The 27,938-nt window shown below is 42.4% G+C and overlaps 1 protein-coding gene across 1 annotated transcript; it reads left to right on the forward strand.

The window, feature by feature from the left end:
* The first annotated feature begins 265 nt into the window (after window positions 1-265).
* On the forward strand, window positions 266-26,194 carry LOC109900997 (ras-related protein Rab-32). Its single transcript, XM_020496954.2, has 3 exons — window positions 266-671; window positions 19,231-19,508; window positions 24,927-26,194. The coding sequence occupies exons 1-3, from the start codon at window positions 458-460 to the stop codon at window positions 25,074-25,076; spliced, it is 642 nt and encodes a 213-aa protein (XP_020352543.1). The 5' UTR covers window positions 266-457; the 3' UTR covers window positions 25,077-26,194.
* The last annotated feature ends 1,744 nt before the right edge of the window (window positions 26,195-27,938 follow it).

Genomic DNA, 27,938 nt, shown 5'->3' on the forward strand with positions numbered 1-27,938 from the left:
TAATTGATTGAATGATTTCATAATGCTTTAATTCATAGGAGTTAAGGGGTACATTGAATTGACAACCCTGCTCAATTTTGGAATACATTTTTGTTAAAATAGGCCCTACAATTTGTTTTAAAGTTTGGATTGCTTATCAAATGTGCATTATTAGCAGATTTGTTGTGTAGCCGTCATACACACAAAGCACCCATGGTTACCATGTAAACGCAGGAGGAGGCAAAACGTTTTAATAAACCAAATTTAAAAACTTGGACACTAGACATTTCCGGGTCCTATGACTCCGTGTCATATGATGTGTTTTTGAACAAGGGGGGAAGGGAAGTAGAGCACTTTCTATTGTAGTTAGTTACCATATTTCCAAACAGCACAGAAACAGTTTCCCATTGCCTCATCCTGTGAGAGAAAAACAAGGTGTTGAATTTGAGAAAGTCACTGTCATTCGGACTTTCACACTATGGCGGGCGGATCTGTATCGGAGTGCAAGGAATACTTGTTCAAAGTCCTTGTCATCGGGGAGTTAGGTGTGGGGAAAACCAGCATCATCAAAAGATACGTCCATCAGTTATTTTCCCAACACTACAGAGCGACTATTGGGGTCGATTTTGCGCTCAAAGTTATCAACTGGGACAGCAACACGCTGGTGAGGTTACAACTATGGGATATCGCAGGTAAGATCGATGGATGCACATTTTCTACATATCAAGACTACTGAGATGCTACAAATGGGCTTACCCTATGCTATGCATTGTTTGGTGAAAGTAGCCTGTCCACTTTCTGAAAAGTGCTCGATTGTGGTGACTGCACAATTCTAGAGGGGAAGCTTTGAATTGCACGTGTTTACACGACTGCACAGCACATAATGTTGTTAGCACATTAGTAATTATGTGTATATATATATATTTTTTTTTACATACGTGGGCTTCATACTATGTACACAGGGGCACGTGCATATTTATGTGAAAAATACCTGTTTGGTCTGTTTCCCCCGGTGTTATGATCAGGGTAACCAACATAAAACAATGTAGTTAATGGGCTCGATCACCAGCCCTGTGGGGAGTGAGTCTGTCGATAATCGAACGTCAGTCCATTGTCATCTCATTCCTACATCTTGAGTTACAGTTGGTTATGCCAGACCAGAAAGTCTGTCCTACTGTCTCTCAATAATAGCCTACAATCTAGTTTGTGGGATGTTTTCCAAACTAAGTCATGCTTGCCAGCACGTGGCTGGTCGGTGATGCAATTTTTTTATGAGCATTGTCTTTCAACTACAGCATATTGGATGACTCATTCATATTCCATTAACATCGATAGGTTTAGGCTACTACATTAATACTCTAATTTTCCATATACCCATCATGAGGTTGCTACAACCTAGCCTATGAATGAAAGTTTACAAAGTAGGTGCAAATTTGAAGAGAAATTTGAGCAATCAAGGTGACAGACCGTGACACATTCAATACAGTCTTGCACTCTCTTTTCTGCATCTAGCTGATCTAGGGTGTATTCATTAGTCCAACAGTTGCAAATAAGAGTTCTTATTGGACAAATTCAGGTATGTTTATCCCGTTCAGTTTGCTTCCGTTTTAAAAAACATTTATCAACAGAATCGGTGGAATGAATAGCCTACAGTACACCCTTGATTACACTCAAACACAGTTCACTTTCATAGCAGCCACATACAAACAGCATGATCATTTTGCTCCTTGCATAATTATATCTTGCATCTACGCGTTCTCTTCCTCTCACCTCTTCCCTTCGCTTGAAGACTGCAGTGCACAACATGTCAGCTGTCTGTGACCAGGCACAAAAACCTTCCCAAGCCAGACCTTCATATCATAACCGCTAACCACTACACACAGTCTACATCGTTGTCACCATATTAGCTAACGTCATAATCAACATAGCTAATAGAACGAACGCGTTAGTAAACCCACTACAATGTTGCAGTACAGTCAGCAAGCAGTTTAGCTGTTACACCGGCTGGCCTCGGTGACAATATATTAACAAAACCAAACGCTTACCTTGACTTGGAAGTGTTCCAGTGTTCGATAGCCATAGCCAGCTAGCTAACATAGCATCCCTCTCTGTTTGAGCCAAAATTTGATTGGATTTGTGTTTGCGTAGGCTAAAATAGCTAGCTGCATTCGCTAGCCACAGTTGAAATCGGATGTTTACATACACCTTAGCCAAATGCATTTAGACTTAGTTTTTCACAATTGCTGACAGTTAATCCTAGTAAAAATTCCCGGTCTTAGGTCAGTTAGGATCACCACTTTATTTTAAGGATGTGAAATGTCAGAATAATAATAAGAGTGATTTATTTCAGTTTTTCTTTCTTTCATCACATTCCCAGTGGGTCAGAAGTTTACATTCCTCCTGACAGAGCTGGTGTAACTGAGTCAGGTTTGTAGGCCTCCTTACTCGCACATGCTTTCCCAGTTCTGCCCACAAATTTTCTATAGGATTGAGGTCAGGGCTTTATGATGGCCACTCCAATACCTTGACTTTGTTGTCCTTAAGCCATTTTGCCACAACTTTGTCCATTTGGAAGATCCATTTGCGACCTAGCTTTAACTTCCTGACTGATGTCTTGAGATGTTGCTTCAATATATCCACATCATTTTACTTCCTCATAATGTCATCTATTTTGTGAAGTGCACCAGTCCCTCCTGCCTGCAAAGCACCCCCACAACATGATGCTGCCACCCCCGTGCTTCAGGGTTGGGATGGTGTTCTTCGGCTTGCAAGCCTCCCCCTTTTTCCTCCAAACATAACAATGGTCATTATGGCCAAACAGTTGTGTTTTTGTTTCATCAGACCAGAGGACATTTCTCCAAAAAGTACGCAGTCTGGCTTTTTTTATGTTGGTTTTGGAGCAGTGGCTTCTTCCTTCCTGAGCGGCCTGTCAGGTGATGTCGATATAGGACTTGTTTTACTGTGGATATAAATCAAATCAAATCAAATGTTATTTGTCACATACACATGGTTAGCAGATGTTAATGCGAGTGTAGGGAAATGCTTGTGCTTCTAGTTCCGACAATGCAGTAATAACGAACAAGTAATCTAACTAACAATTCCAACAAAAAAAACTACTGTCTTATACACAGTGTAAGGGGATAAAGAATATGTACATAAGGATATATGAATGAGTGATGGTACAGAGCAGCATAGGCAAGATACAGTAGATGATATCGAGTACAGTATAACATATGAGATGAGTATGTAAACAAAGTGGCATAGTTAAAGTGGCTAGTGATACATGTATTACATAAGGATGCAGTCGATGATATAGAGTACAGTATATACATATGCATATGAGATGAATAATGTAGGGTAAGTAACATTATATAAGGTAGCATTGTTTAAAGTGGCTAGTGATATATTTACATCATTTCCCATCAATTCCCATGATTAAAGTGGCTGGAGTTGAGTCAGTGTCATTGACAGTGTGTTGGCGGCAGCCACTCAATGTTAGTGGTGGCTGTTTAACAGTCTGATGGCCTTGAGATAGAAGCTGTTTTTCAGTCTCTCGGTCCCAGCTTTGATGCACCTGTACTGACCTCGCCTTCTGGATGACAGCGGGGTGAACAGGCAGTGGCTCGGGTGGTTGATGTCCTTGATGAGCTTTATGGCCTTCCTGTAGCATCGGGTGGTGTAGGTGTCCTGGAGGGCAGGTAGTTTGCCCCCGGTGATGCGTTGTGCAGACCTCACTACCCTCTGGAGAGCCTTACGGTTGAGGGCGGTGCAGTTGCCATACCAGGCGGTGATACAGCCCGCCAGGATGCTCTCGATTGTGCATCTGTAGAAGTTTGTGAGTGCTTTTGGTGACAAGCCGAATTTCTTCAGCCTCCTGAGGTTGAAGAGGCGCTGCTGCGCCTTCTTCACGATGCCGTCTGTGTGAGTGGACCAATTCAGTTTGTCTGTGATGTGTATGCCGAGGAACTTAAAACTTGCTACCCTCTCCACTACTGTTCCATCGATGTGGATAGGGGGGTGTTCCCTCTGCTGTTTCCTGAAGTCCACAATCATCTCCTTAGTTTTGTTGACGTTGAGTGTGAGGTTATTTTCCTGACACCACACTCCGAGGGCCCTCACCTCCTCCCTGTAGGCCGTCTCGTCGTTGTTGGTAATCAAGCCTACCACTGTTGTGTCGTCCGCAAACTTGATGATTGAGTTGGAGGCGTGCGTGGCCACGCAGTCGTGGGTGAACAGGGAGTACAGGAGAGGGCTCAGAACGCACCCTTGTGGGTCCCCAGTGTTGAGGATCAGCGGGGAGGAGATGTTGTTGCCTACCCTCACCACCTGGGGGCGGCCCGTCAGGAAGTCCAGTACCCAGTTGCACAGGGCGGGGTCGAGACCCAGGGTCTCGAGCTTGATGACGAGCTTGGAGGGTACTATGGTGTTGAATGCCGAGCTGTAGTCGATGAACAGCATTCTCACATAGGTATTCCTCTTGTCCAGATGGGTTAGGGCAGTGTGCAGTGTGGTTGAGATTGCATCGTCTGTGGACCTATTTGGGCGGTAAGCAAATTGGAGTGGGTCTAGGGTGTCAGGTAGGGTGGAGGTGATATGGTCCTTGACTAGTCTCTCAAAGCACTTCATGATGACGGATGTGAGTGCTACGGGGCGGTAGTCGTTTAGCTCAGTTACCTTAGCTTTCTTGGGAACAGGAACAATGGTGGCCCTCTTGAAGCATGTGGGAACAGCAGACTGGTATAGGGATTGATTGAATATGTCCGTAAACACACCGGCCAGCTGGTCTGCGCATGCTCTGAGGGCACGGCTGGGGATGCCGTCTGGGCCTGCAGCCTTGCGAGGGTTAACACGTTTAAATGTCTTACTCACCTCGGCTGCAGTGAAGGAGAGACCGCATGTTTTCGTTGCAGGCTGTGTCAGTGGCACTGTATTGTCCTCAAAGCGGGCAAAAAAGTTATTTAGTCTGCCTGGGAGCAAGACATCCTGGTCCGTGACTGGGCTGGATTTCTTCCTGTAGTCCGTGATTGACTATAGACCCTGCCACATGCCTCTTGTGTCTGAGCCGTTGAATTGAGATTCTACTTTGTCTCTGTACTGGCGCTTAGCTTGTTTGATAGCCTTGCGGAGGGAATAGCTGCACTGTTTGTATTCGGTCATGTTACCAGACACCTTGCCCTGATTAAAAGCAGTGGTTCGCGCTTTCAGTTTCACACGAATGCTGCCATCAATCCACGGTTTCTGGTTAGGGAATGTTTTAATCGTTGCTATGGGAACGACATCTTCAACGCACGTTCTAATGAACTCGCACACCGAATCAGCGTATTCGTCAATGTTATATGACGCAATACGAAACATCTCCCAGTCCACGTGATGGAAGCAGTCTTGGAGTGTGGAGTCAGCTTGGTCGGACCAGCGTTGGACAGACCTCAGCGTGGGAGCCTCTTGTTTTAGTTTCTGTCTGTAGGCAGGGATCAACAACATGGAGTCGTGGTCAGCTTTTCCGAAAGGGGGGCATGGCAGGGCCTTATCTGCGTCGCGGAAGTTAGAGTAACAATGATCCAAGGTCTTTCCACCCCTGGTTGCGCAATCGATATGCTGATAAAATTTAGGGAGGCTTGTTTTCAGATTAGCCTTGTTAAAATCCCCAGCTACCATGAATGCAGCCTCCGGATAAATCGTTTCCAGTTTGCAGAGAGTTAAATAAAGTTCGTTCAGAGCCATCGATGTGTCTGCTTGGGGGGGGGATATATACGGCTGTGATTATAATCGAAGAGAATTCTCTTGGTAGATAATGCGGTCTACATTTGATTGTGAGGAATTCTAAATCAGGTGAACAGAAGGATTTGAGTTCCTGTATGTTTCTTTCATCACACCATGTCACGTTGGCCATAAGGCATACGCCCCCGCCCCTCTTCTTACCAGGAAGATGTTTGTTTCTGTCGGCGCGATGCGTGGAGAAACCCGTTGGCTGCACCGCTACAACGATACTCTTGTACCTGTTTCCTCCAGCATCTTCACAAGGTCCTTTGCTGTTGTTCTGGGATTGATTTTCACACCAAAGTACGTTCATCTCCAGGAGACAGAACACGTCTCCTTCTTGAGCGGTATGACGGCTGCATGGTCCCATGGTGTTTATACTTGCCTACTATTGTTTGTACAGATGAACGTGGTACCTTCAGGTATTTGGAAATTGCTCCCAAGGATGAGCCAGACTTGTGGAGGTCTCCAATTTTTTTCTGAGGTCTTGGCTGATTTCTTTTGATTTTCCCATGAGGCACTGAGTTTGGTAGGCCTTGAAATACATCCACAGGTAAATCTCCAATTGACAAAAATTATGTCAATTAGCCAATCAGAAGCTTCTAAAGCCATGACATAATTTTCTGGAATTTTTCAAGCTGTTTAAAGGCTCAGTCAACTAAAAGGCTGACTACACCGCTCGTGTTGCAAAATAAATGTAGAAATCTACATTATTCAATTATTGCACCCACACTGCTCGCGCTCACTAACGATCATCTGCGTTGCCAAGGGCTAAAATAGAAAAAAAATTAAGTTCTATTTGTGACGCAGATCGCACTGCAAGTCCACCCATCTCCTCATTGGTTTATAGAAGCAGGTACCCACGTGCCAACTCATTGGTTATACCCACGTGGGTGACGAACGAGGTCAGTGGCCGTAATGCACCTAATTTGCGAAAGTAGCCATTCGCAATATAAAGTCAAGAGAAGAAAAGCCTAGAAGGAGGAGAGATGACTAGAAATGATTTGGTTGAATGTTTTATGTGTGGATTAATTGTCGGAGTAGAGGACCTTGTGCATTTCAGGTAAAATAACAACTCAATGTTTATATCCCAGGACAAATTAGCTAGCAACAGCAAGCTAGGATGAATTACCTAGCAAGTGCAAGCTAACTAGCTAAATTGACATAAATGTGTAATGCTTTTCGACCTGTCCCCAATTAATGTAATTGGTTCAGAGTTTGTTTTGATATTTTAACCTGCTTGTCGTGATTGTGTTTGGTGTGGGAGGACAACATGCATTTATGCATGATGGTTTGGTTTGGTTTGGTTTCTGTGTTAGTGTATGTACACTTCTGACCCACTGGAATTGTGAAATAATCTGTCTGTAAACAATTGTTGGAAAAATTACTTGTCATGCACACAGTAGATGTCCCAACCGACTTGCCAAAACTATAGTTTGTTAACAAGAAATTTGTGGAGTGGTTGGAAAAACAAGTTTTAATGACTCCAACCTAAGTGTATGTAAACTTCTGACTTCAACTGAGTGAAAGTGAAAATAATAAAAATACTATGAAACATAGCTGGCTATCTCACTGTTGCTTCTCCTTAATTTTTAAAGACATTAACTTGTCTTTCTCTCTCTTTGAGTCAATTATTTAGTGCTAGCTAGCTTTAGCTTATGCTGGTCCCTTGATTGGGTGTACAATGTGTCAGTTCATTCTACAAGAGCTCTGATGGATAGGTTGGAGGATGTCCTCCGGAAGTTGTCATCATTACTTTGTTAGTCTATGGAAGGGGGTGAGAACCATGAGCCTCCTAGGTTTTGTATTCAAGGCAATGTACCCAGAGGAGGATGAAAACTAGCTTTTCACTATGGTTTTACCCTATAGAGTGCTGTTGAGGCTACTGTAAAAAAAAAAATATTTGAGGCTAATCATTTATTTAACCTCATTAGGGGGTGTGGGACGGTAGCATCCCACCTGGCCAACATCCAGTGAAATTGCAGAGCGCCAAATTCAAAAACAGAAATACTCATTATAAAAAATGTATGAAGCTTACAAGTGTTATACATCGGTTTAAAGATGAACTTCTTGTTAATCCAACCATGGTGTCAGATTTCAAAAAGGCTTTACCCGCGAAAGCATACCAGCGATAATCTGAGAACAGCGCCCAGCAGACAAATCATTACAAACAGTAACCAGCCAAGTAGAGGAGTTACACAAGTCAGAAATAGTGATCAAATTGATCACTTACCTTTGATCTTCATATGGTGGCACTCACAAGACTCCCATTTACTCAATAAATGTTTGTTTTGTTCGATAAAGTCCATGTTTATATCCAAAAACCTCAGTTTTGTTTGCGCGTTATGTTCAAGAATCCACAGGCTCAAACGCAGTCACAACAGGCAGACGAAAAATCCAAATAGTATCCATATAGTTCGTAGAAATAAGTCAAACGATGTTTATAATCAATCCTCCGGTTGTTTTTAGCCTAAATAATCAATAGTATTTCAACTGGACAGTAACGTCGTCAATATAAAAGGTAAACAAGAAAGGCGCGCTCTCTGTCTCGCGCATGAAAAAGCTTTGGGCCACTGCAGTGTCCACTCATTCAGAGTGCTCTTACTCCCTCATTTTTCAGAATACAAGCCTGAATCAATTTCAAAAGACTGTTGACATCTAGTGAAAGGCATAGGAAGTGCAATGCTTCACGGGAAGCATTCCTTATCATTCATCACCAATATCAAAGTTTGATTTAACCTCAGCCTCCTATCAGGACCACTACACAGCTCATATCACATTGTGATCAGATGTATTTTCTCATTCAAAAAATCCTGCTCTCCCTGTCCCTGACAAAAATACTGTAATGATTTCTGCCAACAGGACTCTCAATGAATGGATAAATTTAGTATTGGCTTCCGCTATGCACACATGAGTCTTTTTATTAGGCCAAGCAGGAGTACAGGCAGTTGTATGGACACAGTTGACTCCTTATCATACCAGCTGAGAAAGAGACTACAAGTTAGTCATTAGCCAGCAGTTACAGTCAGGGCCTGAGCAAGGGCTCTGTGATTTGAGTCTTAAGAGATTAAAAGGGTTGTGTTTATGTGTGTCTGTGAGGCTTCATATCCCATCATGAGGTTGTGAGATTGGGGTCAGGACATGCACGGTATAACTGTCGTGATTTGAATTTTGTGAAGTATGTTGTGACGTATGTTGAATCCACTATGAATGAGGTTGAATTTGAAGCCAGATATAGGACTAGAGAACTGCAAAACCACTCTGAAAAGCCAAGTCTGACACATTTTGGTGGCAGATAGGCAGAGACCGACAGGACACACCGTTTTCACCAAGACTGTTGAAAGATGACTGCTGATTGATGGTGTTCTCATCACACACTGGTAGTGCTGTGACAGGCCATCGCAACAACCTGCATGTCTGTCACTAGCTCTGATCAGTAACCCAGAGAGGGAGAGAGAGAGAGAGATTGGGACAGTGTTGAGATACACACCGACGTGGGTATGGTACAGTGCAGGGGAGTGGGGAGCTATAGGAGGACTTGCTCATTGTAATGGATGGAATGGAATAAATGGAACGGAGGGAAACGTGGCTTTCATATGTTGAATGTGTTTGATACCATTCATTCTATTCCAGCCATTACAATGAGCCCATCCTCCTATAACTCATCCCACCAGCCTCCGCTGGTACAGTGTCTCTCACAGCTGGATTGCACTCTACCAGAGGAGCTGTGGAGGCAAAACACAAACACACAGTTCCTCATTCACATTTACTGATGTCATTGCTAGAGACGCTGTGAGAGAAAACACACACTCTCACCCCCACAGGGGGATGACACACAATATACACACACCCTCCCACACACAAATACACTCATCATTCACACCTGTACACCAAGTCTGGAGATTCAGCTAAAGTGAAGAGAAGAGAAGGAATAATGGAGTGAAACAGACAGAAAGTGAGAGGTGTACTGCCAAGTCATTAAGGCCAGTCTTTAAAGAGCGATTGAATGCGCCGATTTCGCATGTGTTTTTCTGTTATGTGGTTCGATTTGTCACCCATGAGACACAATTAGAACAAAGCCAATTTCACTTCCTGAAAATAATCAGAATGAATCTAAGATAAAAAAATCTTTAATTAAAATGCGTTTTTGCAGGCGAGGTTTTAGTCACACCATTTTACATCTAGATTATATTGTTTTTGGTGCTGTATTTCTCAAGTAAAACAATGTGTAACGTGTTGTCTTATGCGGTGCTTGATCTGTCAGGAGGTGCCGGAACAAAAAGGGAGCGTGAGAGGGGGGGTTACCTGGGGGGCTGATAGGTACCGGAAAATCTGTATAATAAAGAATTGCATGCATATCTTCACATTTCCGTAGTGGCATAGCGCAATAGGGTAGAGGTCTTACAAAAGTTGCACACATGGAGATTTTTTTTGCAGCCTAGGGCCCGGGAAAAATGTTGCCTTTTTTATAACAGTTTCAACTGTTCTGCCTTATTATTATTGGACCATGCTGGTCATTTATGAACATTTGAACATCTTGGCCATGTTCTGTTATAATCTCCACCCGGCACAGCCAGAAGAGGACTGGCCACCCCTCATAGCCAGGTTCCTCTCTAGGTTTCTTCCTAGGTTTTGGCCTTTCTAGGGAGTTTTTCCTAGCCACCGTGCTTCTACACCTGCATTGCTTGCTGTTTGGTGTTGTAGGCTGGGTTTCTGTACAGCACTTTGAGATATCAGCTGATGTACGAAGGGCTATATAAAATAAATTTGATTTGATAACACATTTCATGCAATTCTGTGTCATTTTACACGACTGGAGACTTTAGCTGAATCTTTTTTAGTAACGCACAAAGTGATCAAAATGACAGGTTACTTTGACACTGACAAACAGATTCTGAGATCAATAAAAAACGACCATGTCTTGAATCCATCAACAGCCTAGGCCTAGGTGTGTGGAGGCACATATTGTAAGCTACAATATGAGGAGGAAATTATATAGTCCTAAAAATGCTTTCCAGTTACATTGACTCAACCAATGATGTGAAACTCACTTACCGGCGATTCTGTTAGACTATTTGGAAGTTGATAACATGTTTGGTATTCTACAGACTGATAAGAGAATTCTCTTTTTAGCAGGAGCCATTTGCTTTCCAACCTGTGTTTTCCCATGATTGTATTTGAAATATTGCAAAAGGCCTGTTTAGGCTGAATGCTGTTCACTGACAGATTTGCCGCACGTTCCCGACTGTCGGCTACGCCTTGTGATCGGGCTTAACAATCCACAGCTAAGCATTAAAAAATAATAGCTATTGATCCTCTGTGGCTAAAATATAGGCCTACTCCTAGTGTGGTATTGTGAATTATTTCTGAACAGACAGCGGAAATTCTATAACTTTGGCACTTTATTTCAATTCATTAGGGATGCTGCAGCACCTCCAGCACCCGTCCCGCGGCTATGATTCTACGTCAATACATGAAGTGTAACGCTGAGTTGGAGGCTCATGTCTATCAGAGCACAGAGTGGAAGAGAAATCCCAGAAAGTGAATCTCATTCTAGTTCTGTGAGAGACACAGGCACACGTTGGTCCCGAGGCTACAATGTTGCGCAAACCGTCAACTCGGGCCAGCCCAACATGAATCAATTCAAAGAGTGTCCAGCAGGTTTTCACATGACGTTTTTTGAGGGGGCAGGAGAATTACAGGCAACTCGAGTTAAGACTCTTTTATTTGAATTTTTACAAACGGTGAAGATATTTCTTTAAATTACATGATCGGTACCAGATCGTGGCAAATAGGTTCCGGAAGGAAACAGTCCAAAACTAAAAGGTGCAGGATCTGGCTCAGATTAAGCACTGGTTTTATGAAATCTGATCTGCTGGGCAGGTTGTTCTCACTGTCAGTGTGTCCTGTGGTATGATTGGAGTGCAATCACCGCAGATGTTTATCCTGTATTCATGGGCATTGTCGAAATCAAAATCCAGCCCTCAAGTCCTGACAAACTCTTGTATTTAAATCTCACAACTAAGTTTTGGAAGATACTGACTTTTTGACCAAAATGTACCTACTTGCACATTTAGTAAATTTTGCACTGGAATAATTGTTTCTGACTAATATCGATGTCACATATGCCGTTTTAAGCGAAAAGTTGGTTCTCAGTTCTTCTTTAAGCCTTTTTAATCATGCAGAATAAGTAGGTGGGCCTGTCCTCATGGCAACGATAAGGACCAACCAATGTTGAGGCAATGTCGTCCTTACTCTCCCATAATGATTACCATCTCGGATGGAATGATAGTAATCAGGGCCTTGTGGAAAAATGGATGTACGTTGGAAGTCAGCGTGAGGTCTGGGCCTCGCCCGCCCCCTCTGGCCCAGAATAGCTGCGCTCATCTGGGCTTGTCTGAGCCAGGGACAGGATGATTACAATCATGGGGTGGTAGTGGAGTAAGTAAGCCAGCACCTTTTGCCAAGGATTTAGACATCCTGAGAGAAGGGCCACCTGCCTCACTGTTTCTCTAGAGGGGAAGGTAAGAAAGGAAATCAATAATGGGTAAAGGGGTGAAACAGAGGAAGAGGGGGGATAGTCCCTTTTAGAGTATTTGATTATGTGGCAATGTTCATAGTCTTTGTTTTCCAGCTCCTCCTTTGCCACTCACTCTGCATGATGCAAACTTCTATTGGCCCTAGCTGTCTCGTAATGACCACCATATTTACTGTATCTCCGCCAGAGAACTGGTTAGGCCAGCATTTGAATGGACTTCTGTTGAGGTTGGTTCACAGCCCCAAGCCTCTTAACAACTGACTGGTGAGACTGCCAGTGCCTCCGTTGCCGCTGCCATGGCTAGCTTGGACAGTTTCCATGGTAACCCACCCACAGCTAGCATCTCGACAGAGACCGTAGAGGAAACTCGGGTTGCTAAGGCACAGGATGATGAAGAGTTTCTCTCTTTCTCAGTGTTTCCATCTGTTCTTCCCACTTTCATAGACAACTCCCACAAGGACCCTGGGGAAGAGAGATGGACACCCTAACCATTATGTATCTGTAGAAAAGATTACTTTCCCTCTCGGAATAGCAAAAGGCATTTAAAATATATTCAATGAAAGTCATTGGTACTTGGAGTAACATTGCATACATTTTTTGATAGTGGTCTCACAGGGTCTTAAGCAATACTTCCTATTTTATTTTGCTTGGGGTTTTATATTAGTAATGTGGACAGCCAAATTGTAAATGTACTGGAATTCCCTAATGATCGTCTCTCCCCCCTGTTTGTTTTTGTAAATATTCTAGTTTTACACACACTTGCATTCCACTTCAGGCAGTGATTAGAAAACGATATGCGAATCTCACACACAAAAACGAACCATGTTTACCTGTATATGGCCAACCTGTCTTGACTCCTTATTGTCATTACAGTCTCCGGCTCATCATTGTAGCCTGCATCGTGAGACACTCATACCCTTCGTCGGAATGCTAATTAGGTTACAGAATTTCTCAACTACAGCACATGACTCGTATTTCTTCCCATAAGCTCACTGTGTTATCCTGTTCTCCCTTAACAATGTTGAATCGCTGCCTATATCGAGGTTGTGCCATTGGGGGTTAGACCTTTTTTCAAGACTGCCTTGGAGGTTACAGTAGAATAGATAACAAGCCGTCTGTTGTCTAACCATTGAACCTCATCATGGCTCTAATGGCCGAACATCTCAGCACAAACCACAATCATCATGTGTGTGTGTGTGTGTGTGTGTGTGTGTGTGTGTGTACTGGGCTAATTGATCCATTTAATCAATCTCTATGGCTATGTATACACGTCTTTTTTTCTTTCACTAATTGGTATTTTGTCCATTCAAATCAGCTCAGAAAAATATCTGATGTGATTGGTCAAAAGACAGATTAGCGGGAAAAATATCAGAATTGAGCTGCCTGTGTTAAACGCAGCCTAAGAAGCGTTTCGACTCATTCTGTTTCCCCTCGGAAGGTGAGGGCTACTCCTACAGCATAGCGACGCTTACTTATCAATCACACACCATCTGAGTGGCACTGAATATTCAGCCCTAAGCTCACAATCTTATAGGCCTACTCCTAGTGTGGTATTGTGGATCATCCTAAAAAAGGATGTCAGTGAAGAGATCAATTTCCAATGGCTTCCAATACAGTGAAGCTTATTATGTCTACAGGTGAAATCATTGGCTAACACAACCTAATAGCCTAGCTATTTATTAGTTTCATTACCACAAGGATGCTCCTATCCAGATTAACTCCAGAATTCATGTAATTGTCAACATAACCAGTACGTGTGGCCCATGCGGGAAATGGACCAACAACAGCCTTAGTTTTGCTAGCATTGTGTTGATTATAGTGAAAACAGACTTTTTAAAGTTCGGTATTTACAGTATGTGAACCTGTTTCCAGGTTGGGAGTGAGGACCAAGGAGTGAAACTCTCTAAGCTCACTTCATTTTTCTTCCTCTTCTCACCACTCACCAAGTCAATTACGATGTTATGAAACTCATAACTGAAAAATGTTCCCTGCGACTGGCCTTGTCTCTCTCTATTTATTCACTGTACTCAGACTAATGTGGTTTTCAGCTTTGTGAACGCCACTCAAATTATTGTCTTCAGAAGATTTTCAGAAAATCTTAATTTACCATTCCTCGTTCGTCTCTCATCAACAAATAGCTGACATTTTGAAAATATCAGAGCACTTGTTCTGTCAATATTTGACTCCATTGACTACCCAGTTCATTCGATTATTACTGGAAACCATTTTCCCGCAAATGTCAGCCTGAGCCTTAAGTGTTTCTGTGTGGAGCCTGTTTATTGAAATCCAAGAAATATGCCTGGAGAACATTTTTAAAGGTTCTTTTTTCTGGGTTTTTATTTCTTCTAAGACTTCTTCTAATGAATCTCTGGGCACCAAAAGGCCTGGAAATGAAAGCCTTATTTCAACCGATCGTCTCTCCTTCCTACTGTGCCGTGTCCCCAGTGAGTTCACCTGGGGTTAAACAGACTAAATTTAGACCCTCAATTATGAGCAATTACTGAGCAGGTCTGTAGGCTCCTCAGTGTATTCACTCCCTCGCTGACACCCGCACTGCAACGCGCTGCTCAGTTTCCATACATGGCTGGGTGAAGTACCTATAATGAAGTAAAACTTCAGGGGGGAAAACTGCCATCACAGTTCCTGAAACTGCTCTCTGTATTCCGTGTTCAACTTGGCTGCAGTGTATACTGGGTGCTGTAATGTGAGGTGAGCTACTCCTAATTCGTTATCTTTAATTGGATGAGGTGTGCTTGTAACAACATCCCTTTCTGTTGTGAGGAACTGAAACCCTTTCAGTGGAAAACTGAAGTGATGGTCTAGAACCCTGGCTGGCTGGGTGTGATCCCAGCCAGGGGTCTTCCCATTGAACCCCCGACCTAAAGATGCACCGTAGCGCCTCAGCGAACAATCACTCACTGGTTGATTGACCTCAGCAGTCTTGAAGGTTCAATAAACTCTTGTCCTGGGAATTATTTTTGGAAGATGGGGCTCCACCAGAATCTGGTTCCTCAAGGTTTTGTCCAGTGCTCATTACTGTAATTCAATGGACCTTTCAGGGAAATGTAAAATTGTTAGGGTCAATTGTGTTGGAATTTTCCCACCAGATTGCAAGACATACAGATGAAATTCTTTAAAGCATGATATCCATTCTATTTAACTTGTCAGAACAACATTTTTTCCTTGTCAGCTCGGGGATTCAATCTTGCATCCTTACAGTTAACTAGTCCAACGCTCTAACCACCTGCCTCACGAGGAGCATGCCTGTTACGCGAATGCAGTAAGAAGCCACGGTAAGTTGCTAGCTAGCATTAAACTTATCTTCTAAAAAAACAATCAATCAATCATAATCACTAGTTATAACTACACATGGTTGATGATATTACTAGTTTATCTAGCGTGTCTATGCGGTGCGCATTCGCGAAAAAGGACTGTCATTGCTCCAACGTGTACCTAACCATAAACATCAATGCCTTTCTTAAAATCAATACACAGAAGTATATATGTTGAAACCTGCATATTTAGCTAAAAGAAATCCAGGTTAGCAGGCAATATTAACCTGGTGAAATTGTGTCACTTCTCTTACGTTCATTGCACGCTGAGTCAGTGTATATGCAACAGTTTGGGCCGCCTGGCTCATTGCGAACTCATTTGCCAGAATTTTACGTAATTATGACATAACATTGAAGGTTGTGCAATGTAACAGGAATATTTAGACTTATGGATGCCACCCGTTAGATAATATACGGAACGGTTCTGTATTTCACTGAAAGAATAAACGTTTTGTTTTCGAGATTATAGTTTCCGGATTCGTCCATATTTCTGTGTGTTATTATTAATAATAAGTCTGTTATTTGATAGAGCAGTCTGACTGAGCGGTGGTAGGCAGCAGCAGGCTCGTAAGCATTCATTCAAACAGCTCTTTCGTGCATTTTGCCAGCAGCTCTTCGCAATGCTTCAAGCATTGCGCTGTTTATGACTTCAAGCCTATCAACTCCCGAGATTAGGCTGGTGTAACTGATGTGAAATGGCTAGCTAGTTAGCGAGGTGCGCGCTAATAGCGTTTCAAACGTCACTCGCTCTGAGACTTGGAGTAGTTGTTCCCCTTGCTCTGCATGGGTAACGCTGTTTCGAGGGTGGCTGTTGTCGATGTGTTCCTGGTTCGAGCCCAGGTAGCGGCGTGGAGAGGGATGGAAGCTATACTGTTACACTGGCAATACTAAAGTGCCTATAAGAACATCCAATAGTCAAAGGTATATGAAATACAAATCATATAGAGAGAAATAGTCCTATAATTCCTATAATAACTACAACCTAAAACTTCTTACCTGGGAATATTGAAGACTCATGTTAAAAGGAACCACAAGCTTTCATATGTTCTCATGTTCTGAGCAAGGAACTTAAACGTTAAGCTTTCTACGTTAAGCTTTCTTACATGGCACATATTGCACTTTTACTTTCTTCTCCAACACTTTGTTTTTGCATTATTTAAACCAACTTGAACATGTTTCATTATTTATTTGAGGCTAAATTGATTTTATTTATGTATTATATTAAGTTAAAATAAGTGTTCATTCAGTATTGTTGTAATTGTCATTATTGCAAATACATGTTAAAAATCATCCGACTTAATCGGTATAGGCTTTTTTTTGGGGTCCTCCAATAATCGGTGTCGACCTCTAATTTGAGGTACACGTTGAAAGGAACAGAATGGGAGATTTTAGATAGCATTTTGATCTGCAGGCTTCAGTCGACATTGAGCATGGGTTATATGTAGTCAATAATATGAGGATGAGTGTCCTATCTGTGCGAATTCTTAATCAATGCAGTAACCAGGTTTCCACCCAACTTTTTTTTAATGCGAGTAAAGTACATGTTTGCTAAAAAATGTCATACCTGATGGAAACAGCAAATTTGTCGGTAAACATTCCAGATGTGAACAAATCAAAATACATTAGACGGTGGGATGTTTAGTTGTCGGTAAAATTAATTATGCAATAAATGGTGGTGGAAAAGCCTTTTCTTACGCAAATATTGATATAATAACTATCATATCGATATGTTCTGTAGTCTCCCACGATGACTCGGGGAAGCATGACGTTTTTATTAGGCTACAGATGAAATAAGTTACGATGAATTTCACCGGGGGGCAAAAGTGCACAGTGATGAGCTTGATGCTCCTTTTCATTTTATATCGAGGATCTTATTCAGGTGACGTGATAATTGATGCTTGGCTGCCGTTTGACATCATGTATAGATGATAGATTTTTCTATTGTGTTATCGACTGTACGTTTGTTTACGTGTAACTCTGTGTTGTTTTTGTTGCACTGCTTTGCTTTATCTTGGCCAGGTCGCAGTTGTAAATGAAAACCGTTGATTTCAAAGTTTAACAAACCGTACAACTCTATGCACAAGGACGTAACAACAATTTACACAGAACATTTTACAAAAACATATCTATTAGAATGCTGAGTTTGGTAATAGAGTTTTGGTAACATCTCCCTCAGTTTTTTGTGTCTCGTTTTCCAAAAATTCCACGATGTATGCAGAACGAATGAGGGCTCAGCTATGATATGACACATCCACTTTGAAATCATCTCTTTTGGTTATTGAACTACAGTAAGTGAGTGGATTTACACCTGGTAACGGAATCGCGGTAACAGAATTTAATCATGGGTCCCTGATCTGTCCTACACAGAAAATAATATGAATGTCATTCTCTTCATGGTGATGTAACCTAAATAGGTACACAAAGGTATAAATGTACAATATCCTCCTTTGCATCTTTGGTTATTATTCTATTATTCTAATTACGGGCTATTATTCTAATGAGCTCTGACCCCAAACAAGACCAAATTTTGTTGGACCGGACCAAATCTGAACCTAGCATAGAGTTCTATGTTTCAGATGTTTGGGCATCAAAGTACATTGTAGTATACTCAACTCTAGTGTCCTCGACTATGTACTGAACTCTACGTTTACTCTGTTTTTGTACTGTAATGAACTATACTCTACTTTTCCGTGCTGTACTGTGCTGTACTGCGCTGTCCAAACTTGTGAACCCAACTGTGGTTTGTGACGACTATAATTTCCCGTTCTAGACAATTCAATTGCCGAAATTCCGTTTTTGGGATTCCGTTATCGATTTGGTAACAACATTTTTAGTTGATACTGGCACCCCAGATCCCAGTGGTAATTCCCCTTGCTTTGACTTCAAAGCATCACTCGAGATTTCTAGAGAGAATGGGTTCATTATCGAGGAGGCAGATATCTTTCTAGGCTTGTCTTCTTGGATTAGAGTGAGGAAAAAGTGGGTCAAGATCCATTTTCATCATATTTGGTGGGGAAGGGGAACCAGAACGAAGGGGAAAATACCACTCTTACACTCTAAATGATGCATTAAGACTAACTTCTCTTTGACTGAGCGACTTTTGCCTTTGAAACACTGTTGAGAACCCTCACTCAGTTTGATATCCATGTCTAAATCATTATTGGTAAACGGGGCTAATTCTCCCCAAACTGGCACCTTTTAATGTGAGTCTGGTGAGATATTTAGTGGAGTAATATCAGAGGCGGTCCTTGTTGCGGTGTGCTCACTGCCCTGGCTTATAGGACCAGTGGAATATCCTCTCACAGGTTTGCCTGTGTGAGTACGGAGGGAACAGGCCCTGCTTTGATGTCTCATTAGCAACACTCAAAGGCTTACTTGCTGTCACCACTCTCCTATAGGCCTACTTCAATGTTTTGTACATCAAGATATGTTGTTTTTCCTTGGACCCTGGCTGATGTGTTATTTTGGGGCAGTAGCTGAATATCTACATTGTGTCACTCATTGAGCATTTCAACCAACAGCCTTCTGTTTACTAACTCCATAGATACTACTAGACCTACAAGGTTGCATTGTGTACTGTACCATTGAGTTACTGATCACATTCCTTTCATGTCCCCCATTCAGGCCAGGAGCGATTCGGAAACATGACGCGGGTGTACTACAAGGAGGCGGTGGGGGCATTCGTGGTGTTTGACGTGACGAGGGGCTCCACTTTCGAGGCAGTGTCCAAATGGAAGCACGACTTGGACAGCAAGGTGAAACTGGCCAATGGGAGCCCTATACCCTCGGTGCTGCTTGCCAATAAGTGTGACCAGAAGAAAGAGAGCTCCAAAAACACTTCCCTCATGGACAACTTCTGTAAAGAGACTGGCTTCCTGGGCTGGTTCGAGACCTCGGCTATGGTGAGAGAGAGACAGACACACACACATACGCTAGGCCTACACCATAAGACTATAACAGCTTGTTGCTGTTTTGCTATTCGCTCTCCCCTAATCATAAAGCATTAGCTACAACCACACTACAGATAATAGTATAGTTAGTGTGTGCATTAGGCTTTTGTATTCAGCTTGAACTGAAGGTAAATGTAGGTTTTTGTTTGTAAAGTTGTTTCCTAATGTTTTACAGGTTGCTTTTCAGTAAATAATAAATAAAACACAATTGTCAACAAACAATGACAAACATTTGACTCTTACTCAGATCAGCTCAGAAGTAGCACGACATTGCCCATTTTATGCCACGTGTTTAAGATGGCTGACATAGCTCAGCGTATTAAGGGTAAACCGGTGCTTTCAGGTCTAGTTGCATGGTTGATTCACCGCGGCTTGCCGATTTTTCTTTAAATCACGTTTCACACACACACGTTACATTCTGTTTTTCTGGTCGTTTTTTTGTTGCTCCACGTCAAACAGATTAATAGATTTAATGAATGGAAATCAAAACGAGGGCAGAAATAGCATGAACAGGTAATGTAATAAAAGTGTAAAGGCCTGACTTGGGGGAGTTAAATCAGAACTTTAGTTAGCAGTGCTCCTCGTGCTGTGAAATCAAATTATTCGTGCTGTGTTGTTACAAAGAGCAGAGTGGGGAAAACACAAGTATATCCCTCTGTGTCACTCGGAGCACTATTCGTTAGGTCAGAGAGAGGCATGCTCGTCAAGCAATTCCAGCCAGGGTCACAATCACGGCTGCGGTCTTCATTTCCATTCCAAGATCTGTTAAATGCCTTCAATTGAATGCTTATCCTCATCTGAAAACGATCTCTGCTTTGTTTACAAGCTCTTTTGTTGAACAGTTTTGAGCTTTTATTAGAGTTTGTTCGGTGAGGTCTTTAGCGAGAAATTCAGAATGACATTTATAATATTAGGGATCATAGCCGCGGGGAGTAGTTTGGAGGTGGGATGCTGCGAATATTCAAATTTTTTCAAAGGGGGGTGGATTTGCCCGCGCTACAGACTGCTATATCAGCCCATTTTATACCGGACTATGAAAGGCCCAGTGCACTACTTCTGTTTTTGTTTTTCAAAATCAGAATAATAATGCAATTTTTTTGTTGTTTTGTATTCTGATTTTTCAGGGGGTGCTACATCACCCTTACCTCCTGCGGCACTGGGTCTCGTTTAAGTGGTAGTTATGTTTCGTAGAGAGACGGGTGGAGACACCACAGGAAAATGTATTACAATACGTATGCACTAGAGTTTACCCCATATTAGTGGACTGATCGATTGTTGGGTCGATAGGCTGTTGGTCGACCCCATCTTAATTACGTCTATAATCAATAGCCCAACTATTAAATGGCCCTGGCTTTATAAGTCATCCATATATACAGTTGAAGTCGGAACTTTACATTCACCTTAGCCAAATACATTTCAACTCAGTTTTTCACAATTCCATTTAATCCTAGTAAAAATCCCTGTCTTGTCAGTTAGGATCACCACTTTATTTTAAGAATGTGAAATGTCAGAATAATAGTAGAGAGAATGATTTATTTCATATTTTATTACTTTCATCACATTCCCAGTGGGTCAGAAGTTCACATACACTCAATTAGTATTTGGTAGCATTGCCTTTAAATTGTTTAACTTGGGTCAAACATTTCGGGTAGCCTTCCACAAGCTTCCCACAATAAGTTGGGTGAATTTTGGCCCATTCCTCCTGACAGAGCTTGTGTAACTGAGTCAGGTTTGTAGGCCTCCTTCCTCGCACATGCTTTTTCAGTTCTGCCCACAGATTTTCTATGGGATAGAGGTCAGGGCTTTGTGATGGCCACTCCAATACCTTTACTTTGTTGTCCTTAAGCCATTTTGCCACAACTTGTTTTACTGTGGATATAGATACTTTTGTACCTCCAGCATCTTCACAAGGTACTTTGCTGTATGACATCTGCGTGATCCCATGGTGTTTGTACTTGCGTACTATTGTTTGTACAGATGAACATGGTACCTTCAGCGTTTGGAAATTGCTCCCAAGGATGAACCAAACTTTTTTTTTTCCTGAGGTCTTTGATTTTCCCATGATGTCAAGCAAAGAGGCACTGAGTTTGAAGGTAGGTCTTGAAGTACATCCACAGGTACACCTACATCTGACTCAAATGATGTCAGTTAGCCTACAGAAGCTTCTAAAGCCATGACATAATTTTCTGGAATATTCCAAGCTGTTTAAAGGCACAGTCAACTTAGTGTATGTGAACTTCTGACCCACTGGAATTGTGATACAGTGAAATAATCTGTCTGTAAACAATTGTTGTAAAAGTACTTGTCATGCACACAGTAGATATCCTAACTGACTTTCCAAAACTATAGTTTGTTAACAAGAAATTTGTGGAATGGTTGAAAAACAATGTTAATGACTCCAACCTAAGTGCATGTAAACTAAACTTCCGGCTTCAACTGTATTTGACTAAGGTGTATGTAAACTTCCGACTTCAACTGTGTGTATATATATATATATTATTTTCTTCGTTAGAACAGACTCTCTGGTACACTTATTTAATAAGCACTTGCTGTGGTGCTTTCTCGCTGCAGTTGGGAGGAGAGTGAGACAATGTGCACCAGTCACACATGCACTCACAGTGTGACCATCGCGCTGTTACCAATGAGTCATTTGTGTGTCTTAATTATTTAATCAAACAGTGTGCATAAAGAATCAGACATGCTCAGTGCATATTTAGTTGATTTTCTTAAACACATAGGGTGTATCTGTCTATATATGGAAAAAATAAGTTTAAACATTTGGTCGATTGGTCAAAAGAACAGGATGAATCTCGGTCGACCAATTTTTTATTTTAATTTTTTTAGTCTGAGAAAGTCCTAGTATGCACAAACACACACTGTGGAAATTGTGTGTGTGGAAATTGCTCCCGATCTATGTGAAAATTAGGTCAATGGGGCCCTGTTGTCATGAAGCTGGGGACTGTGTGTGTGTGTGCCTCAGTTCACCGGGAGGTCTTTAAGTTTCTGCTTGTCACCGCAATTCTGATGCCAACTCTAGTCCCTGCGGAAATTACAGTTTTCTCTCACTTGTGATTTCCTGTAGTGTCCATGTCCACACACTTGCACCATTCACTCAATGTGTTTGGGCAGGTTGTGTTTAAACAGTTGAGAGTTTTGGTTGGATAATGGCACACTCACCCACATCTCAGTGACATCCCTGTTCCCCAGCCCATGGAAAGCTCACAGGGATACCCTTTAGAACCCCACACACTCGGTGTCCCGATCAGCTTTGAGGTTATGACGCCCACAGCGTTTCCCAGCTCTAATCCTGCGCTGTTAGACCTGTTGGTGCTTAGACATGTCCTTTGATTGATTATAGCTGAAGTGTGCCACTAGAAACCAAAGCGTGGCAGTTATTTTTTTACCATCTCTGCTAAAGGAGTGAATTCCTCCTTGTAGAATCAAGGGCTAATCCACCCTCATACATATACATTCATTACACAGTAGGCTATCGTGTGCTAAATCATGGGGCACAATCCATATAGTTGCAACACCTTGACGGTCACATATTGAGGTACTGTAGAAGGTTCCCTGCTTTGAAAACTTGATTTCATTTGACATTTTTGTGATTTAGCAGACACTCTTTTCCAGAGCGACTTGAGTGCATACATTTTCATACTGGTTCCCCTTGGGAATCAAACCCACAATCAAACCCACGTTGCAAGGACCATGCTCTACCAACTGAGCTACATGGGATTTCCTGTGTTATTTCTTCTAGGATAACCTCATAACCTACATTGCGAGAAATACTTTATATATGTCTGTTTAGAGCCTTGAGGTGTGTGTGTGTGTGTGTGTTATTCTGTGGGATTGTATGCAGTGAGCACTTCTAACAGTTGAACAGAATGGCAAACATGAGCCTCCAGGGAATCTCAGGCTTTGTGAAATGCAAAATGTCCCTGCTGCTGAATTCCCTTTTCTGTCATCATTTGCAGCTGTGCATACGTATGTGTGTGTGAGTTCATGTAACCCCCCTTTTGCCCTCAGAACAGCCTCATTTCACCAGGGCATGGACTCTACAAGGTATCGAAAGCGTTCCACATGGACGCTGGGCCATGTGGACTCCAATGTTTCCCACAGTTGTGTCTAGTTGGATGTCCTATGGGTGGTGGACCATTCTTGATAGACAAGGGAAACTGTTGTGTAAAAAAAAACAGCAGCGTTGCAGTTCTTAACACAAACCGGTGTGCCTGGCGCCTACTACCATACCCCATTCAAAGGCACTTAAATATTTTGTCTTGCCTGTTCACACTCTGAATGTATCAAGACTTAAAAATCCTTCTTTAACCTGTCTCCTTCCATTCATCAACACTGATTTTGAAGTTGATTTAAAAAGTGGCATCATTAAGGGATGATGGCTTTCACCTGGATTCACCTGGTCAGTCTCATGGTAAGAGCAGGTGTTCATAATGTTTTGTACACTGTATGTAGGCCTATCCATTCCTTGAGAGAAACACTGTGTCTGCTGATTTGGATTGGATTTCAATTGGATTTAGATTTCCTTATTTGTTCACACACCAGATTCCTCCCATGCCAGAAGTCTGATGTAGCCTACAGCTGTTTGCTGTGGAGGTAATGACCTCTCATCACAACACAAAGAGCAGTTTATTCTCAAATAGTATTTTAGTTGAAATCTCATCTGCATTCATAATTGGACTTTGTGTTTGATGCCATGCTCCATCATATTTGACCCTTCATTCCTGTTTGATGCAGCTTTGATACACTTGTGTTGTCCAGTCGTACACTCACCCTGAGTTTCACTGCTCCCAAGGTGCCCTGGCCGTTTCTCTGAAGTGTCACTTTGTGAATGTCTTCGCAGCAGTCGAGGCCTGGAGAAGACGCATTAATATTCATAACCCCTCCAAAACGAGGGATGACAGCTTTGTGCTGTGCTGCACTTGGCTGCTGAGGTGCGAAATGACAAAATGAGGGATGGCTGCTGTTTTCAAGGCCCGCTCTCTGATGCCACTCAGCTGCCTATATGAAGTAGTCTAAAGAGCTGTAGCAGAGTCATGAAAGAATATTAGCTAGACTGCTAATGTTGGAAGCCTAGTCACGGGCCATGGCTATAGGAAAGGTCCTCTTGAGTTGACAACTGAGGATAACACAACCTCTGGTGCTTGCATAGAAGAGAGAGGTGGATGAAATACCAGTGGGTTATCTTTTTTTATAGACTATTGTTCTGTGTGACAAATGGAATGCGCCCAGACCTGCTTCACCAATGTTGCTCCTCATTAGTTAACTGCCTAAACCAATATCCTCAGCAACTGTATTCATATTGAATTGATGTGACCTTTAACCTTAAGCCTGTTGTTGTTTCACCTTTCCCAGGACAACATCAACGTGGACGAGGCAGCTCGGTTCCTGGTGGAGAACATCCTGCTGAACGACAAGGGCCTGCCATACGAGGAGAGCAACGGTGACCCCATCAAGCTCGACCAGGAGACGGTGGCTGCTGAGAGCAAGCCAGGCTGCTGCTAGCTCTGAGGACTCCTACTGCATCCACCTTTCAACCTCCTCCCACTGGATCAATCAATCAATCAAATGTATTTATAAAGCCCTTTTTACATCTGCCGATGTCACAAAGTGCTATACAGAAACCCAGCCTAAAACCCCAAACATCAAGCAATGCAGATGTAGAAGCACGGTGGCTAGAAAAAACGCCCTAGAATGGAATGAACCTAGAAAGAAACCTAGTGAGGAACCATGCTCTGGGGGGTGGCCAGTCCTCGTCTGGCTGTGCCGGGTCGAGATTATAACAGGGTAGCACCTCAGGCCAGCTCACACAGAGGGCCTAGAGGTCAAGGACTGGGTCTCCTAGCCCCACCCCTCCCCTATGTCCATTAACCCTGGACCGCCTCAACACCCTTCCAAACCTTAGCCGCAGTCTTCTGTATCTATATGATCACACCGGGCTGCTGTTCAGGAAGGGCGTGACCCTGAACCCCATATCCCACCCCAAGCTGTCGTTACACTGGACCCATGCCCCCTGTCCAATGACCCTGCGGAAGGGCTACTGTCCAGGGAGTGGGTTTCGTCATACCCTAGCTCACTGACAATTACGCATGCAACTGTCTTGTTTCATAATGGTGCCATGAGTTCTCTTTTTTTTTTTTCATAGTTTTTGCTGAAGGCCTGAACAAAGGTGGGACTAAGGATGTACCATAAATAAATGTGTGTTTTATCATGATGATCTGTGGAGTATCTTCCAGTGTTCTTCTAGGCAATGCTAGTCACACACGGACAACAACAAAAAATACATTTATCTTGAAAGAAAGAACAAATAGAAGGAAGGTGCCATTGGAACTCAGAGAGAAATCCCTGAGAGACTTGATGTCTCAGTAATAGTACGAAAGAGTACATCTAAGATGTGTATTTTTTTTTTGTACATTTGTGTTTGATCATGTACTGTATAATTCCTGGTGAGGTACATCAGGCGGTGGAGGGAACCCTCGCACTACCCAAGCAGTTGAGAATCCTAGGCAAGTGTAAATTATTTTTTTAAACACTGTGCGGGGTCTATTAAGTTTACGTGTGAAAATATACTTTGAAACTACTACTAAAAACTAAAAATAATAAACATTTTTTAATTGATAATAGTTTGTGTTGTCTTGGCTTAATTCTTCATTAGTGACACAATTGAATTGTCTGTATTGAGTGGAATTGAAAGAATCTGTGTGTGTTTGTGTCACATTTGAGATTTTAGTTATTTAGCAGACGCGCTTATCCAGAGCAATTTACAGGAGCAATTAGGGTTAAGTGCCTTGGAGGTGATCCCTGAGGCTCAACATGTGAGGAGGAGAAATGGGAATTCACATTATGAAAGGTTTCACATAATTCCTTGGGCTATTGATGTGTATCAGGCATGACCATGCTGTACCACTTAGGGGAGGCTGTGTGTGATAGTCATCAGACTATTCTGCTCACTGCTGTAGCTCATGCTCTCCCATGCCCCCATTATTACTGGAGAAGAAACCAATGTCACACTAGCCTCCAGGACACACACTCATGTCGACTATTGCAGCAATGTCTACTACTGCCTATTCATTTTGTCTCTTCTGACTTCATTTTGACTGAAGTAAGAGGAAGTATGCCTATGCAATTTGAGCCATTGGTGCCAGTTTAACAGACCTAAGCTGCTGAAATAAAGTGGACGTTTATAAAGAAAGCTGAATGTAATTAAATAATTTGTCTGTCAGCCACCCATTAAAAATCATAAATGGCTTAATGATTAGTATGAATTGAAAAATGTATCAGTTTCACTTAAAGTCAAAAGGTTTGACGGCAATACCATATCAAATTCAAGTCAGTTGGGAACAAGTTTTTGATGGCCCAATATCTTGGCAGCAGCTCTATGAACTGACATAAACCAACAATTGACACTTCAATCTGTATATTTCAATTTAAGTTATTACATTATGAAAGATATTTGATACAAAAATAATTCAATATATGGGGCCACGAGGAAACATAATCAATAGAGTAGTCAGCCTTGTGCAGACTGCCATGAGAAAACATAATCAATAGAGCAGTCAGACCAGTGCAGACTCTGCCATGAGGAAACATAATCAATAGAACAGTCAGCCCTGTGCAGACTGCCACGAGGAAACAAAATCAATAGAGCAGTCAGCCTTGTGCAGACTGCCATGAGAAAACATAATCAATAGAGCAGTCAGCCCAGTGCAGACTCTGCCATGAGGAAACATAATCAATAGAACAGACAGCTCAGTGCAGACTCTGCCATGAGGAAACATAATCAATAGAACAGACAGCTCAGTGCAGACTCTGCCATGAGGAAACAGAATCAATAGAGCAGTCAGCCCTGTGCAGACTCTGCCATGAGGAAACAGAATCAATAGAACAGTCAGCCCTATGCAGACTCTGCCATGAGGAAACAGAATCAATAGAACAGTCAGCCCTGTGCAGACTCTTCCCTGAGGAAACAGAATCAATAGAGCAGTCAGCCCTGTGCAGACTCTGCCATGAGGAAACAGAATCAATAGAACAGTCAGCCCTGTGCAGACACTGCCATGAGGAAACAGAATCAATAGAACAGTCAGCCCTGTGCAGACTCTTCCCTGAGGAAACAGAATCAATAAAACAGTCAGCCCTGTGCAGACTCTTCCATGAGGAAACAGAATCAATAAAACAGTCAGCCCTGTGCAGACTTTTCCATGAGGAAACAGAATCAATAGAGCAGTCAGCTTTGTGCAGACTCTGCCATGAGGAAACAGAATCAATAGAGCAGATAGATGATAAGGGGTGCTTCTACATAGAAGATCATAGGAAATCCCAGGACATATTTCATAATACTGTAGCTCACATAGTTGCTGTGACAAACTC

The sequence above is a fragment of the Oncorhynchus kisutch genome, linkage group LG12 (genome assembly GCF_002021735.2).
Source record: "Oncorhynchus kisutch isolate 150728-3 linkage group LG12, Okis_V2, whole genome shotgun sequence".
In the NCBI taxonomy this organism is placed as follows: domain Eukaryota; kingdom Metazoa; phylum Chordata; class Actinopteri; order Salmoniformes; family Salmonidae; genus Oncorhynchus; species Oncorhynchus kisutch.